Raw genomic sequence first — 16,778 nt, 5'->3', positions numbered from 1 at the left:
GATTCACTTTTCGACCAAATTTAAAAAAGACCTATTCCCCTTTCAGCAAAAACAAAAATTATAAACAAAATAATATTTATATATAATTTTTATAAAATTATAGCAATTATATAATTATATAATTTTAAAAATGATAAAAAATAAGAGTTGCTTAAAAAGTTGTAAAATAAAATATAGAAAATTATTTAAAATAAAGCATATTTATATATTAATATTATTTTTATGTTAATATGTTAGAATATGTATAATATTATATAAAAATATAAAATAATAATTAAGTATAATAGACAATAGTGATATAAAATAAGTAATTTTGAAAATTACACGATACAAAAAGTTTAATGTATTACGTTTTATGTTATACATATCGAAAATGATTAAAATCTATAAATAATATTTGTCATTAATTAAATCGGTGGTCATCGTGTTTGCAACTTATATTTTTAATCATTTTCAAAATTATATAATTGCTATAATTTTACAAAAATTATATATAAATATTATTTTGTTTATAATTTTTGTTTTGGCTGAAAGGGGAATCGATCTTTTTTAAATTTGGTCGAAAAGGGATCGGCCGAAAAGTATAGGGTACGTTTTTGGTCGAAAACAGCCATGCCTGTCAAAAAATTATATTATTATAACCTAACCTAGGTAGGTATATAAAATAATTGTCTACAAATAACATTTTTATTTTTTGTGAGTTCTCTATTGTTTATTCTTGTGGATGTCAATCTTAACCAGGTTCTTATTCTGCTTTTAACATCTTGCTCAGTTCCATCTTTATGAAAATTCAAAGCGTCATCTATTTCAACATACACAATTATTTACAATTTATAAATCAATTAGTAAATGTTGAATAAATGACTTACCAATAATTATATGATAAATAATTAACTGTTTAAAAGCGTTTTTCAAGTTATTTTTTCCTATCAAAGTTGTAATTTGTTACACACTCATCAGTAAAAAGGGTTCGAAGCATTGATGTTACTGTATCATTTAAGTTGGCAGAACACTCACAATGTCGTAATCTGGTTTTTATATAATCGATACGGACGTACGCAGAAAAAATTTTGTGGGGTGCTTTGAAAATCAGTTTTTGAAAAGTAGAACTTTTTTCAATAAATATACAAAAACAATTTATGAAAATAAGGTATACTTGCAATTCTTTTTTTAAATGCAAACATTGATATAGTAAAATTAACAAGTAAATAACTATACAAAACCCCAAATATTTCGGCGGATGTTTGTCGTTTGAACACCCAAAACACTCCCATGTGTACGTGTCTGAGTCGGGGGCGTATTTAGAAATGTTTTATGGGGAGGGCACAAACAAAAAGTTCAAATTTGCGTATATGGGGCGTAGAGTTGTAAAATATCTCATATAATAAAAAAAAAGTATAAAATACGGTAAATGGGTGGGAGGGAGGGCCGGGCCCCGTGGGCCCTTCCCTTAAATACGCTCCTGTGCCTGACTGGTTAATTTAACTATTTATACATTAAGATATTTGTCATTAAGTATGTAAAATGTTAAGGAGATCTAGATGTCAGTGTTTTTTCTTTTCTCAGTTTCTCTATGAACCACGAGCAATATAGGTAGACAATACTTATATAATTATTAATTTGCTATAGTTAACAGAACCGACCTTGCATGAATTGACTATTATTGAACTTTATGAATATCATTATCAGTATTTATTTGTACGATGGATTTATTAGAACACTTAAGTTTCAATCCAATAAGTTATAAATAAAAACATTATTATTATTTAAAATGCTCATCTTGAGGTATTTTATCGTAAGAAAGCCAATGTAGTCACACAACTAAGCAACTAAAACAACTACACACGATTGGTTCAGCTAAAATGAAATTTATACAATGTTGAGCATTGGTTAGAAAGATAAAATAAACTACCTAGGTATTGTTATTACATCCTCAAATTATATTTAGTACAATATTTTAGTATAATTATATTGTTAATAGATATGATTATTTCAGATGTGTGTCTTGTGTGAGAGTAAGTAGGGATTCTGGAGTGACAACCCTTATACACTCATTCTATTAAATAGACTTAAGTACCTAATATAGGTAAGTATTGACAATTTAATAACAAGTGTAAAAATCTTAAAATATGCAAAAAATTATTAAACTTGTTAAGTATAATAAAACTTATAGGTTAGGCAAATAAAACTTTTATTATATTTACTGTAAATTAAATTGCCATTAATTATTATTTTTATTATTTAAATATTAAATGAATTTAACCAAGTAGTAAGTACCAAGAGTTTCCCAACCCCCACCGCTACTCAAAACCAAAATTTAGTGATACAGTAGTGATACTAATAAGTTGAAGTAAAAATATCCTTGATATTTAATATTTTGTGACAAAGACTTAAACCAAGATTACATATTTATTAATTTGTTAATTTGTATGTTTTTTTTTATGAGACCAGTGGAAAAGAAACACGGACTAGTCAGTATAGTGACCAAGGTCATCCGTAGGATCGTAGGGGAAGGCTGCAATGGAGTCATGCCTCCGCTTTAAATAATATACCTACGTTATATACCTACCTAACACAAAATACGTATAATACGTAGATATAAAAAAACATACACTGAATTATTAAAATTACGGATTTATCATTTACATACGATTTAAAAACATTATTGTAAAAGCCATAGGTACTTTCGATAGTCTTTTAGGAATACTATACATTATATTATTATATTATATAATCACAAATAAATACTTAACCTTAATAAAAAAATTAAAAATATTTAAATTAAATAATTAATACCTACCTACATGGCTACATTCTACATGCATACTTTAATAGGTTCAAGACTACTTCAGGTCTACTTTTAGATACATCAGGGTCGACTGAGTGAACGCGTTATTAGTTTTTCTGTTAGATACGTGTGTACATCTAATTTAATTTCAAATTTTTAAAACCATTGGAACAAGCACGGCACTAGAATTTTTTTCCAGGAGTGGCAGAGTGGGGCAAATATTTTTTTTACATGGGCTAAGGTTTTATCAGCAATCAATGAGGTTATTTAAATAAAATATAAATATTTTCGTATCATATAACATAACATAATATAGCTATTAGCTATATATAGTACAAACTTTTGAATAGTTAAAAATGTTTTAAGAATAATGTCCAATATTAATTATGTTTCATATGTAAGGAAATCACAGACTTTCAACAACTATATGATGATGTACAATGATGTACAAAAATGAAAATTCCTTTATTACTTTAATAGTTTAATATTACATACCTTTGTAAATCGAGACGAATTTGTTTGACTTGACTTTAATGCAATGATTTGGGAATTTAGGATACCTACATTTTATTTGTTTATTTTTATCCAGTAATTAGTACTCAATGAATAAGATACAAATTACAAAATTCAAAACATATTTTATTGAAATTGTAGTAAATTTTTTCCTTATTAGACAATCCTAATAGGTTAATCCATAATAAAAAGACCAAAGGTCCAAAGATGTTATTTGTTCAAACTTCATAAATTCAATTATTAGTTATTATAATTTATAATGTTTTATGATTTTATTTATCGTACATATTTTTCAGTGGGGGGGGGGCTAGAACATGCATTGGAAAATTTAAAATAGGTAGTAAAATACGAAAATATTGGTTATCAAAAATTGGTACCTATTTAATAATCCAAAAAAAATGTATTAAAATTAATTAAAATACCAAAAAAATATTTAAATACAAGTATGAGACTATGTAGATACTCAAAAATACTGGTAGTATAGCTACCAGTTCCGATTGTTCCAAACTAAAAATATTTTAGTTCATAGACTATGAATCATAATAGGTAGGTTACATAGTAGGTAGTAGGTACCATATACCGATATACCTCAAGTCTATGCATGTTATTACAGTTTACACACTACTTTTATCCGTTACGAATTTAAAATTTAAATTGGAATAATGCATTCTAATGAACATTAATTATAAATAAGAGTCAGATAAAGTAAAACCTTTGACCACATAAATTTGATTGACAATCGACGAGTTGGCGGTGTCGCCAGCCGCCACTCACCAAAATGAACCACAAAGACAAGAAATCGACCGCTTATACCTTTTTTGCGGAGAACCACCATCGTATTAAACATAATTGATACTATGGTAAAACCTACCTGTATTGACTGCAGTCTAGTCAGCCTACAGTGATATCGGACGTCGGCGAAACTACAGGCTGCAATTGCAGTTAGTGGCGTAGCACAAAATCTTCAAAAACTACAATTAAGTTATTAAATAAGGATGCTATGTACATTTTTATTATTTCAAATCAAATTATTTTCAATATAAATAAATTTAAATTAAAAAAAAAGTTTAGTGCTTTTTTAATGTAATAATAAAGGTAAAAAAATACTCTCAACTCGAAGTTCAAACATACTTTATGGACATTGGGCAAGTGTTACTTTGGCCTAATACATCGTTGATTGCAGTAACTAATACAGTAAAACGTACCTAGAAATCAATTTTACTATACCAGATTAATGTTTATTATTTATTTATAATTATACAGTATAACGTATAAGTTATATATTATTATATTAGTTATTATCTTTGTTCTAGTTTAGTTTTAAAAAATAATAATAAAACTTATCAAAACGTCATAGCTTTGTAGGTATTTATTAAAGTAAGTACTCATACATTTACAATTTCTTGTACTATTAAAAAAAAATATTAGAACAATAAGAATTGTTATAAAATATTAAGAAGAACTTTTATTTAAAATATATTTAAACATCTTACAATCATTTTTTTTAATTAGTTTAAAATAACACAAATAACAGGACAAAACTTAACTAGTATTCAACAAAAAGTATAATTTAATAAAATAAAGTGAAAAATATCAAAAATAAATAAACACAAAACATACTATTTAATTAATATAAACAAAAATTAATTTAATTCTATAAGTGATAAAAAGTACTTTGACAATAATTAATATAAAATTATTGTAATTTCAATGATTTAAAAACATAAACTATATATTTTATCCATAAAAATGTGTAAGTAACAATAAGGTAAAACTAAGTATTTTAAATTAAAAACCAGTAAATTAATCGCTAATCTTATTTAAGAAATAATAGGAATGGTATAATGGTATATTATGTAATAGAATATGAAAATGTATTATCTATATGACTATATGTATATATAGTATAAATAATCCTTATGTTATTAAACAAACTAATTTTACTTATCATTATTGTTTTAAAATATTGTATATTGTTATTATTAAAATGATAAAGTCTCGAGTCGATTAATATAAGTAAAAGCTAAAAGCAACCAAGTATATAAAACAAATTAATTATTAATCCTCGAGATATTTTATTAGGTTTTGAACAAATTTATGATTTCATTTTAATATGTCAAATATTAAATTTTTTGTATCAAAATTAAGTAATTTTTACTAATGTAAATTACTAACAGTAAAATATCTAATATTTTTAACTCTCAAAAATATAGTACATAGCACTTATAGCAGGAGTGGCTAACTGATATTAATTCATTGTGGAATCTTGTATTTGATTAAAAAATTCTTTAGTTATTTCTTAGCAATATAATAACTAATTATAATTGGAACTCCCTTTTAGATTGTACAGTATATCTTCTTTTATTTTTTTTTCCCCCCGGAGATTTTAATAGTCAAATTATCAATGATGGTTTATTAATCTAAAGTTAAATAAATTCATTAATAGTTTTGATTGAAATAATTAGAATATATTTTTTTTATTAGGTAAATAAAAATAAAGAAAAACACATACTGGTATTAAAAAAAAAAACCAATATTAGTAGCAACAATGAAATAAAAATATAGAGTAGTAGTGGTAAAGTTTAGTAGTAAGAAGGTAATAAAAATGATTATACATACTTTATGTTTAAATATTTTTATATACACCCCGCTGGTCAACTAAAAAATATTTTAATATTTTTAACATTTCTAACCAATACAAAACTTTACAGGCACATGAAATTGTTTTTAAACTGATTTTGAAATTTTAGCATATAACTCAAAAAAGGTTTGCCATTTCTCGTATATGAAGTATAAGTTTATTATTTAAGCAAAAAATGTATAAAAAGGTATTTTTTTGTTATGAATTTTAGTCTTCTTTTTTAAATTTTAAATAAACGCAATTTTTTTGTTTAATATAATTTAATATAAATAATGGAACTACCACCATCCTCACTATCAAGAGCTCTATTACTAAATATTTTTTAAACACATTACTTGCAAGATTTATGTTTGTATGTAACTTGTATGTACCAAATATTATTTACTAACAGAAACAATACTGATATTATTGAATTAAAATGAAAAAACATTAAGGAATTTAAACCTTATGTTAAATAGTATTTTATATTCTATGAGATTGAATTCTTATAAAAACTATAATGCTTACTTAACCAAATAAAGGTTTACCAATATATACTACTGATATTTCTGTGTTACCATAGACAGCTGACACCGAAGGATATAATTTAGTTTTAGGTAAATTTTTAAAAGCTATACCTAAGAATTCATTACATTTTTCAAAGTGCAAAATACCATTATCAGAATCTAGTACTAATTGTAATTTTTCACCAATTTGATACTTAGGAGCGTTGTTTAACAATGGATAGCATCCATGTGATACTCCATTATGCAACAAAACATTATCGATTAAATTCCAACCCCAGCTATGCTTGTCAATACCCAACAGAGGTAAGTAACCACTACAATGCACTGGCGCCTCTTTCGTTGACACACCAACCATTGCAACTGTACCTATAAACAAAATAATTTATATTAGAAATGACCTTTTGTTTAGTATTTTACGAATTGAATATATTTTTACCTAGTGGTCCAGTCCATGTAATTTCCCATACGTGTTTACCATTGCTATAACCAATTTTAGTTCGTGCCATGTCTGTACTCTGGGCGACTGGATTACGATGCAATGTAAAACCATTTTGTTTGACAACAATGTGCATGGAACAATCGTCTGGATTCCATGAATGATATAAGGCTCGTAATTTGGCTTTATAGTTGTGGAGTTGCGATAAAAGTTCAGACTTCAGTAGCTCTTTAGGTATCTTACGGCGACACATTAATTTCCATGGCTCTGCTCTGCCATCATTAATTACACGATACCAATTTTGACAGACCAACATGCAGCTTAATAAGTCTGGTAGTTCCAAGTTTGAAAATATGATGTCCAATACTAAATCAGGTAAGTATTGTGGTGCGTGACAAACATCCATTATAAATTATTTTGTATTTTCAATTGTTAACCAAGTAAACATTAGTTCATTTTTCTCCATTAATACCACTATTCGGTGGGATTAAAAATTAAATATATATATATTTTATATAATTATAACTGTCAAAAAGTAGTAGTCAAAGAAAGTAAAACGTTTTATTTTGCATGACTAAATAAAAAATATTTTAACATGTTATTCTGTGTTCGTAAATTGTGATTGTTTAAAAAAAATTGTATAATTAAATATTAATTGTCAAAATGTTTACTGAAAATTAAAAATTTAATACTGTTATCAATTCTTCTATCATCATTCACGAACATCATGTTTTTTATCATTATAAATTATCTATTCTGTGCATAGGTCTATGATTCTGTGGTATCATGGTTCATTTATGTCTATGTTTATTGTTATAATCACTGCATATATCATGGACAATTATTTTGTTAAAATATTTTTCATACTTTTATTTAGTTTTCAATAGGCATAATACTGCGGAGTGCGGATTGTCAATCATGGAGTATTACTCTATATTATAGACACATTATAGTCATTATTTTATAGTCTGAATACATTTAATGATAAATTGATAATTGCCTTATTTCGACTTTTTATCCAATTTGAAATTTTGCAACTTCCAGTAACCAAATAGTTGAAAATGCTTTCCACAAACTTGTATAATAACATCGATCTATCCAGAAAACGTGAACAACAAATCGATACATTAAAAGTTTTTAATGAAAAGTAAGCAAACATGATAATTCCAAAATATCAGCTGCATGCAAGCATTATAACATAAATTTAAATTAGTGTTTCAGAAATTAGTTTCGATAAAGAATACTCTGTTGAATTTCCTACTAAAGCTGGAAATTTGAGCCTGGTTATTGATTTAGGTCCAAAATTTCCTTTTGAGAAACCCACTATGAAAATATGCCCTAGAATTAACCATAAATGGGTGGACACTAATGGCCAAATAGTTCTAGCACCTGGATTGATGAATGTAAGAATTTTATATTATACTTTAATTTATAATTTATTTTATATATTGGTATTTCTATAGTATACTATTCACTCTGATTTGGGCAGAGTAGTACAGGTGATAAGAAGAGAGTTTGAATTAGACCAATCACTTACACTTGCCAATGGTGGTTCAGATGGGTAATTTATAAATCTACAAATTAAATCTATTCCATTTTACTCATAAATCTCTTAAAGTTTTTCAGGGAATATCACCATTGGTTGCAAAAAAAATGCAATTACCTCTCTTAGTAATGTAAGTTGGAAAATATTTTATCAACAACTTGGAATAATTTAAAGTTGAATTTTTCTTCAGGACATGGAATTTTTTAGTCTTGCCAAACTAACATCAGCTGAATTACTACGTTTAAATAATAATGTTGACTGCCTAGATGAATTTATTTCAGAATTACCATCAATAGAAGCATCTAATAAAAATATTGAAAATACTATCACTAAAATAATGGACTTAGCTAGTAAACACATTTTTATAGATAACTTTTATGAATTTGAAAAAAATTATGAGTTATTTAACATTTTTAGACTCAAACATGTCTAAGAAAGAACCAATAAGTAATTTAAGATCAGAAATATCAAAACAATTAGAAACAATAGAAACTTACCAAAAATCATATGCTGGACTCTCAGCCAAGTATGTTAAGTTATCAGAGAAATATTCTCCACAATCAATCTCGGTAAAATGTCAAATACATAATATATATAAGTACTTGAAAATTGTTCATTTTAAAAATATTGTAATAATGACCTTTTTTAGGATAATTTAAAAAATGCTGCAATAAAATGTGATGAGGAAAGTGAACGAATAGCAGAACAGTTCTTAAATGGCGATATAGATTGTGATAAATTTCTTCAAGTGTATGTAAAATCAAGAACTGTAAGTTTCAGTAATATTATTATTTATTATTATATAATTTTTTTTTTAGAAAAACATTTATTAATGTTATTTTTAATTCAGGTTTCATATACAAGGAAGGCAAAAGAAGACAGACTAAATTATCAGTTAAAACAACTAAAAGAGGCTGGATTTTAAATGTTATTTTTATAGCTGAAAAATGTTATCAAATTTATTAATTTTTTTGCATTTAGTGCAATATCACATTTGGTCAATCCAATTTTATAATTAAATGGTTGATACCATTCCATGTTATGTTGAAGCCTTTAAATAGCTCAATACTTATTAAATCATTATGTGATTTTAACAGTCTTTTAAAAGACTTATCCTATTGATTTTTTGAATAATAATTTTAATTTATATATTAGTTGTTTAATAATATTCTATTCTATATTATAAAAAAGTATTTTTAACATTTTTTAAACTTGGTTTAATAAATTATTGTCTGTTGTTTTTTTTATTGGTTATCTTAAATTATATTGTCATCAAATATTGTTAAGCTTCCTGCTTTGAAAATTAAGTTATACCATTATCATGATTATAACTAATCATATCAAGTCTAATCTAAACTATTTAAGCTGCAATATTAATGATCAATTATAGTCCAAATGCCTATGTATTTTTCATTAAGATAACAAAGAAAAATTGCATGCTTCAAACACGTGTTACTTTATATTATAATACATTTAGTGACCATGAGTTGAGGAGATGCACTGAACTAAATACCTTAATATTCAACTCAGTGAGATAACTATTTTATGTAACACTTATGATAAAATAAAAAAAAGACAGTAATATATCACACTTTATTATGAATAATAATAGTATATTTAGTTAGTGCCAAGTATTTTGTTCTATATTTAACATTCATATAAAAATCAACACTAAACCACTCACCAACATCATGTAATTAAACAATAAGATTTTCATACAAATTATGAAAATACAAAAAAAAAAAACAATTCAGAACATATATAGTAACTTTATTAAGATATTAACATTAAACAAACATATTATTACAGTAGTGATACAGCACTCTAAAATGTTGTATTCTAATATTACACGTGGTTGAGGTATTTTTATACTGGAATGAATTAAGCATCTAATTTAAATGTAAAACAAAACTAAAAAGCACTGTAATTTGACACTGAATACTCCTCAAAGATTAATAGGTGCAGATAATTTACATTTAATTTAAGTAAGACTGACGGTTCTGAATTGATTAAATAGTTGAACTATCAACTGTTTATTCACTCTTTGCCTTTGGTGGTGCTGGTGGTGGTGGTCGAGGAATGTTCAAAGTAACTTTTACAGAATCATAGATGAACCATTGCAATGCTGTTAAGGTACCAATCATAATAATTCTTGGGCCTAAACCTTTCCACAAACCACCAAAACCAATTTTTTTTAACACATCAACTGATGAAGCTCCTTTTTCTTGATTCAATTTTGATACTAATGTATCAGCTGGGTGGGATACAATAGCGCAGAAAACACCAGCAATGTACCCAGCAGCAAATGTAACAACCAATTGTTCTCCTTTACTGCAATCAGCCCTAGGCTTGGGTACAACATGAGCATAAATTAATTCAACCGTTCTTTCAAAACATGCAAACTTCATCATGGTATAAGGAATTTGTCTCATCCACAAAGGCACTAAACTCTTGAAGAAAGCGGATATGCCTTCTTGTTGTAACATTTTGGGAACCGCTTCACGCATAGTATTTGCAAAACCAGGAGTAGTTTGAATTTTTACTTTGATTGATTCCAGAGGAACGAGACCAATATCAGCAAAAAGTTCAGCAGATGCAGAGGCAGCGAGGTAAAGTGATGTACGCCAGTAATATGCATTTTCTTCTCCCAACAAGTCAGCATACAAAATTTTGAAATATTCGTATAAGCCGAATTTACCAAGACCTTGAATTGAATAACCCATGGCAGTCGGAGCCCATCCCTTTGCCAATCCTCTAGCACCTTCGTCAGCCATTGTTACTTTAAAACCATTGATGAGGTTTTTATACTTGGCAGGGTTCACCTGAAGACGACATTTGACCAAATCTAAGGGTGTGACAAGGGTGTGTGTCAGACCACAGGAGATAATACCACCGAGCCCACAAAGGGCAAAGTATTTAGGTGATCCAAACTCGCAGCTATCTTCATTGACTGCAGCCGCAGCAATAGTCCTACCTGCAATACAAAAAATTTGATTTACAAAATAAATATTTTATATTGGTTGTTATTAATGATTAATGGATCTAAAATATCGGTTTGAATTAGGGCTTAGTTACTCTATATAGATATAGCTATAATAAAAAAATCATTAAAAATATGGGTACCTGGCACGAGATGAGCTGGAAATTGTGACACATTTTCCAATGCGTTCTGTTGGTTCGCGGGTTTTCTGAGTTGATGGAACGGAGAATACATCGCGATCAGTTAAATATGTCGTCTAATGGTGTTAAATGTCAGTAGTAGTAGTAGTCAATAGTTTTTGACAGCAGCGGCCACGCGAAAATCAAGGAGTTGCCGGACGCCGTAAAATAGGCTAAGTGAATTCTTGAATCTTGAACTTGCCTTCAGTACAAACTAAAAAGAAAAAATTTTAGACTATCAGCTGCGGATTCCAGGTTGGCAACTAAAACAAACGTGGATTACCGTCTTCTAAATAATATTGATATCAGTTAGTTATCTATAAGTTATAACCATAAATGCATAGAACAAAGATTGTAACTGTCATTCAAATACCTATTACATTTTGTATGTTTAAAGTTCTAACAAAGCCTAAGTACTATTTTATTATTTTTAGCTTTGTCAAATGATGTATTTTCATTATTAATAATTAAGTAATAACGAATTACTTTGAGCAATTAATTGTGATTTCAATATCAAAGTTGGATGATTGAACAAAACAGCGGGAAAATTAATATTTTTGGCTCACATTTTGATAACGATTTTTTTTAATTCGTACTATAATATTAATTTTATTCATAATTATAATTTAAGACTTTAATTCATAAATCCGAATTCGACTAATTTGTATTTCTTATTTTGCAAAAGCTACTAGTGACTACTAGTCGGTACCCAATACTCGGTAGGTATCTGCAACTATAATTAAGACATTTTGTAGTTATAATATGTTAATATTATAATGTTATTATGTTACTGGTACAGGTTTGAAATTAAAAATTCTAATACATTAAGTATAAAGTGGTAAACATTAAACAAATTTACAAATAACAAAGTTTATGTTAAACCTTAACTGCAATATAGTTTATATATTTTTCATTTAGGTATACTGTTCTGTGGTAATAGTCAATAATTTTGAACTAAACCTTTTAGAAAAATGTCGGGCTCTAATGTTTCTAATTCAAATTATGATGATGAGGTAAGTTCACGTGCATTGTTTATATTTTATATCATAAGTAAGGTAAGATAAACTAATACAGTAATATTTTATTTACCTGTCTAGTAAATTACATATTTAATTATATTATGAATTGAATTACTTATACAATATATATATATATATATATTTGTATTGCTCATAAACCATTTATTAGAAAACTCTTATACAAAACTTGGAATAGTTAAATTATTATTAGATTTAGTTTTGATCTACTTAGCCAATCTCGGAATTTATGTTTTGTATTGCTATTATGCATTTTAATGTAATAATAAATAATTAAAAAATATATATTCTTAGATAAAATTTATTTATTGGAATGTTGAAAAATGTTAAATTACAAAGAAAAAGTCATTGCAGTTTAAACATTATTAAACTATTTACCCTATATATTAAATTTTAATAGTAAAAATAATTATTTAAAAAAATAATAAAATAAAAAAAATATTTTTTTTGTTTAGAATTATAGTTCAACTAATAACATTCTTCAATCACAAATTGAATGTCTGGACAATACTGCAGTAATAACTGACAACTATACTCTTTATGATGTCCTACAAAAATTTAAAGACCAAGTCAGAGTTATGGCTGCAAGAGTGAGTCAGTTGGATCAATGTATGAACCTTGTTAACAATCCAGCTGATCCATCAACACATCAAGAAATACTTAAAATTAAAAAAAGTATCATTAATGGCATAACTCATTTATTAAAAGAGACAAAACCTTTAAGTAACTATACCTACATTTGTATATTATAATATTATATACCATAATTTAATTAATTATTATGTATATTTTTACAAGATTATCCTAATTTCCAATCTTTAAGTTCAGTAAAACTTTTAAAAACATACGAAAAGGTATCTACAGAATTTAAACTACTTCTAAATAACATTAAACAAGATAATGAAAATGTTATTAAACGTACTGATCGGTAATATAAATATTTTATACATAATATTATATAATATGTAGAGTGCTTTAATTAATATATTTTAATTAAAAACTATTATATATAGCTTCAACAATTTATCAATATTTATGAAAGATTTCCAACAAGAAATAGACAAAATTGAAGCTCAAAATACTATAAGTACAGAAATGGAAACTGAAGTTGCTCGAGAATTTAAGGAATGCAAATCTGATATGGTAAAATTATTACCATTAACATAATATCTCAGATTCTATAATTAATAACAATCATAGACTAAGATATATATACTATGGTTACATGCATAAGTAAAACTGATTTAACTGAATTTGATTTACCTAAAACAATTCAGTTAATTCACATTAAAAATAACTACTAGGGTACAAAATGTGCTTAAACAGATCACACTGCAACAACCGAATCAGATTTGAGATAATATTAATTAATTTATTCAAATTAGGGTAAATCAGTTTAAACTGTGCATGTTGCAACATAAACTGATTTGTTAGAAATGTATAATACTAATATGGTTTTAGATGTGCATAGATACTTGTACTCTAAATCAAATTTTTTTGATATGAATCAAAATTAATGAATTGAAAGGTTTAGATACAGTGATTTTTTGTCTTTGTCAAACATATATGGAATTTAAGAATTTTGATTTATTTTCATTCCAAGGTATTGATTGATAAAAATTCTAAAAACTAATTTAAATTTATTGTCAAGTATATTAGAGATAGACTTTTCCACATTTTTTACTTTATTTTTTTAAATCCTATAAAATTAATATTGATATTAAAAAAAAAGTAATTAAAAAATAGATTTGACAAAAAATTCAAATCAGTTTTTAGCATTCTTATTCTATATATTAGAATAAAAACATGTCTAAATTCTTATATTACACATATTGTGTTAGACAAAAAAAAAATAATCACTGCTTCCATTCCCTTTAAGGTTACACAAAATATTACTCTTCAGTGCAGCCACGGATCCAAGGGAGGCAAAGAACCATACCCCCCTCATATACTCTGCTATACATACAAGTCAATTTTAGGATGTCTATTTTTGACAGCCGTAAAATACAATACGCATATGGTATCTCTCCCCCCCCCCATAAATATATTCTGGATCCCCATCAACAGATTGAAATGGAGTTTTTAGGAGGAACTAAAGAATAATAAAATACACATATTTTTGACAATTTTCAAATGTTAAGCTTTTTTATTGTGCTCACATTCATTATTATAACTCGCATTGTTTTAAATAATAATTCATATTTGAATAGATTAAAACTCCTTTTGACCTTTGTTCTAAAATTGAAATTGACCAAATTAACAGTAGAAGATGGGTTTAAAATACACAGTCATGAAGTAATCATTAAATGGTTGCCGAAAACTTCAATTATTTAGTGATTCAAATCAAAATGTTAACATGTAATTCAGTGAATTTTGCTATTACAGCCATATTTAAAAATCAAAAATTACTAAAAATTTGGTTTAAATAAATACAAAAAATAAAGATATAATTAATGTTACCTTTTTTAAAAAAAACACTGTACAATATAATTGTAATCTTATAAATAACTGACTTATGTTTATTTTTATTTTTAGTATACATTATTATCACAAGTAGATCCTTCATCTACATTGAAAGAAGTTTTGAGTGTAAGTTTATGAATAAAAAAATATAATTTCAAACATGATATTGATAATGCATGTATAATAAATAACTAAATATTTGTTCAGCATTTAATATACTTAATGCATTGTTATGTTTAAAGTTACTAGTGGAGTGTAATGATGAAAATGAAGAAGATTGCTGGGTGGACCTTACAAATATGCCTCATTTAGTCTTGCAATGTCATAACTTGAAAAAACAAGGATTTGTTTTACAAAATGAACAAAATAAATTTCTTTTTAAATTAAACATTTAAATTATTATTTTAGTTAAGTTAAGTATAGTAACTTTTTATTAACACGTTTAAAAGTAAAATATCTTTTTATTTTTATTAAAATGAAATGTTATATTGTTACAGTATACAAGTTTCTTATTATTATATTGTATAGTATACTACCATACATCCATCTGCCAATACAAACTTGTAGTTAAAGACAAGTTGTTATTTTTTGTTTAATTAATTTAAAAAATATTAATAATAATAATAATGAAATAAATCAATGATTAAGTATAATGAAGACCATGAATTTTCACCCTAATCATATTCATTTATTCATTACTATTACTTTTTTTGTCTTGTAAATATAATATCTATAACTTAAATTTGTATTGTTAATCTTTATCACTTGTTAAATCATAAATTTAATTTGTACACTTTATTCTTATGTTAATACAATATTTTGTACTATTTAAATTACAACCACTGTTTGGTGTAAATTTATAAAATAAATAAATACCATACTAATTTGTATAAATTTAACAAAATGTTTATTTATTTCTAAGAAAATTATATATACAATAAATTATTATATATTATATTCTATGAAAGATTTAACTAATCACTAGACTATTGGTAAATCAAATTAATATAATATCATTAATATCAAACAGAATATTTTTTAATGTGCATTTGAATTTACAATTTTAATAAATTTTGTTAAAAATCCAACAAATTAGTTTGTAGATAAACATTTATCAAATGTTTAATATTCATAATAAGTATTCGTAAATATAATACAATGTTTTTCTTTAGTTAAGGGAAAATGTCCACCATTAAAGATTAAAAGGTAGATTTTATAAAATAAAGATCATTCATTTAAAATTAATTGAAATATTGGACAATGAACAATAAAATACAACAGTAAGTGAATAGTCGGTGAATTTGTGTGACTAGTTAGGATAGAATAATAAAAATAAATAAATTAGAGGCACTATAATTTATAGGAGAGGCATCAAATATCAATTATAGATAAACTTTGGGAGAATAGTTTGAGATGGTTCAGTGTCATGTTATGTTTCAGATTTACATGAAATAAAAATAAAATCATCAATAGAATACACAATAATTAGTAAATAAAAATATATGTTAATTCAATGTTTTAATTAAAGTAATAGATACATACAATATTTCTAGCAATATTAAACTTGACTCGCTTTTGTTAGTGTCTTTGTAAAATAAGAACTAATGTAATAACTACTTGGAGTCTTTTTATAACAAGTCAAAGAATATTTTTTTTTCAAAACTATTTTATTGTAATACTTTATAAAAC

The 16,778-nt window shown here is 25.7% G+C and overlaps 4 protein-coding genes across 4 annotated transcripts; 2 read left to right on the top strand and 2 right to left on the bottom strand.

Moving 5' to 3' along the window:
• Positions 1 to 5,439: 5,439 nt before the first annotated feature.
• On the bottom strand, positions 5,440 to 7,505 carry LOC113550525 (F-box/SPRY domain-containing protein 1). The gene is made up of 2 exons (XM_026952416.1): positions 6,885 to 7,505; positions 5,440 to 6,814 (listed from the first exon to the last, which is right to left on the bottom strand). Exons 1-2 carry the CDS (start codon positions 7,288 to 7,290, stop codon positions 6,450 to 6,452), a joined length of 771 nt encoding a protein of 256 aa, XP_026808217.1. The 5' UTR covers positions 7,291 to 7,505; the 3' UTR covers positions 5,440 to 6,449.
• Positions 7,506 to 7,698: 193 nt separating this feature from the next.
• LOC113550523 (vacuolar protein sorting-associated protein 37A) lies at positions 7,699 to 9,515 on the top strand. The gene is made up of 8 exons (XM_026952414.1): positions 7,699 to 8,031; positions 8,098 to 8,287; positions 8,348 to 8,445; positions 8,503 to 8,560; positions 8,621 to 8,780; positions 8,848 to 8,999; positions 9,080 to 9,199; positions 9,281 to 9,515. The coding sequence occupies exons 1-8, from the start codon at positions 7,946 to 7,948 to the stop codon at positions 9,353 to 9,355; spliced, it is 939 nt and encodes a 312-aa protein (XP_026808215.1). The 5' UTR covers positions 7,699 to 7,945; the 3' UTR covers positions 9,356 to 9,515.
• A 664-nt stretch (positions 9,516 to 10,179) lies between these two features.
• LOC113550522 (phosphate carrier protein, mitochondrial-like) lies at positions 10,180 to 11,780 on the bottom strand. The gene is made up of 2 exons (XM_026952412.1): positions 11,554 to 11,780; positions 10,180 to 11,404 (listed from the first exon to the last, which is right to left on the bottom strand). Exons 1-2 carry the CDS (start codon positions 11,642 to 11,644, stop codon positions 10,464 to 10,466), a joined length of 1,032 nt encoding a protein of 343 aa, XP_026808213.1. The 5' UTR covers positions 11,645 to 11,780; the 3' UTR covers positions 10,180 to 10,463.
• A 161-nt stretch (positions 11,781 to 11,941) lies between these two features.
• Positions 11,942 to 15,779, top strand: LOC113550524. The gene is made up of 7 exons (XM_026952415.1): positions 11,942 to 12,308; positions 12,508 to 12,602; positions 13,082 to 13,349; positions 13,425 to 13,554; positions 13,640 to 13,769; positions 15,162 to 15,215; positions 15,332 to 15,779. Exons 2-7 carry the CDS (start codon positions 12,561 to 12,563, stop codon positions 15,482 to 15,484), a joined length of 777 nt encoding a protein of 258 aa, XP_026808216.1. The 5' UTR covers positions 11,942 to 12,308; positions 12,508 to 12,560; the 3' UTR covers positions 15,485 to 15,779.
• The last annotated feature ends 999 nt before the right edge of the window (positions 15,780 to 16,778 follow it).

The sequence above is a fragment of the Rhopalosiphum maidis genome, chromosome 4 (genome assembly GCF_003676215.2).
Source record: "Rhopalosiphum maidis isolate BTI-1 chromosome 4, ASM367621v3, whole genome shotgun sequence".
In the NCBI taxonomy this organism is placed as follows: domain Eukaryota; kingdom Metazoa; phylum Arthropoda; class Insecta; order Hemiptera; family Aphididae; genus Rhopalosiphum; species Rhopalosiphum maidis.
The sequence above is the reverse complement of the archived record's forward strand: the minus strand, read 5'-3'. Positions and strand labels throughout refer to the sequence as shown.

Coding starts and splice junctions, on each gene's coding strand:
- LOC113550525 (XM_026952416.1), bottom strand. CDS start 7,290: ATGGATGTTTGTCACGCACCACAATACTTACCTGATTTAGTATTGGAC. Junction 6,815..6,884: donor TACATGGACTGGACCACTAG/GTAAAAATATAT, acceptor TTTTGTTTATAG/GTACAGTTGCAATGGTTGGT.
- LOC113550522 (XM_026952412.1), bottom strand. CDS start 11,644: ATGTATTCTCCGTTCCATCAACTCAGAAAACCCGCGAACCAACAGAAC. Junction 11,405..11,553: donor TCCAGCTCATCTCGTGCCAG/GTACCCATATTT, acceptor TTTGTATTGCAG/GTAGGACTATTGCTGCGGCT.
- LOC113550524 (XM_026952415.1), top strand. CDS start 12,561: ATGTCGGGCTCTAATGTTTCTAATTCAAATTATGATGATGAG. Junction 13,350..13,424: donor AAAAGAGACAAAACCTTTAA/GTAACTATACCT, acceptor TATTTTTACAAG/ATTATCCTAATTTCCAATCT. Junction 13,555..13,639: donor GTTATTAAACGTACTGATCG/GTAATATAAATA, acceptor TATTATATATAG/CTTCAACAATTTATCAATAT.
- LOC113550523 (XM_026952414.1), top strand. CDS start 7,946: ATGCTTTCCACAAACTTGTATAATAACATCGATCTATCCAGAAAACGT. Junction 8,288..8,347: donor TAGCACCTGGATTGATGAAT/GTAAGAATTTTA, acceptor GTATTTCTATAG/TATACTATTCACTCTGATTT. Junction 9,200..9,280: donor TGTATGTAAAATCAAGAACT/GTAAGTTTCAGT, acceptor TTTTTAATTCAG/GTTTCATATACAAGGAAGGC.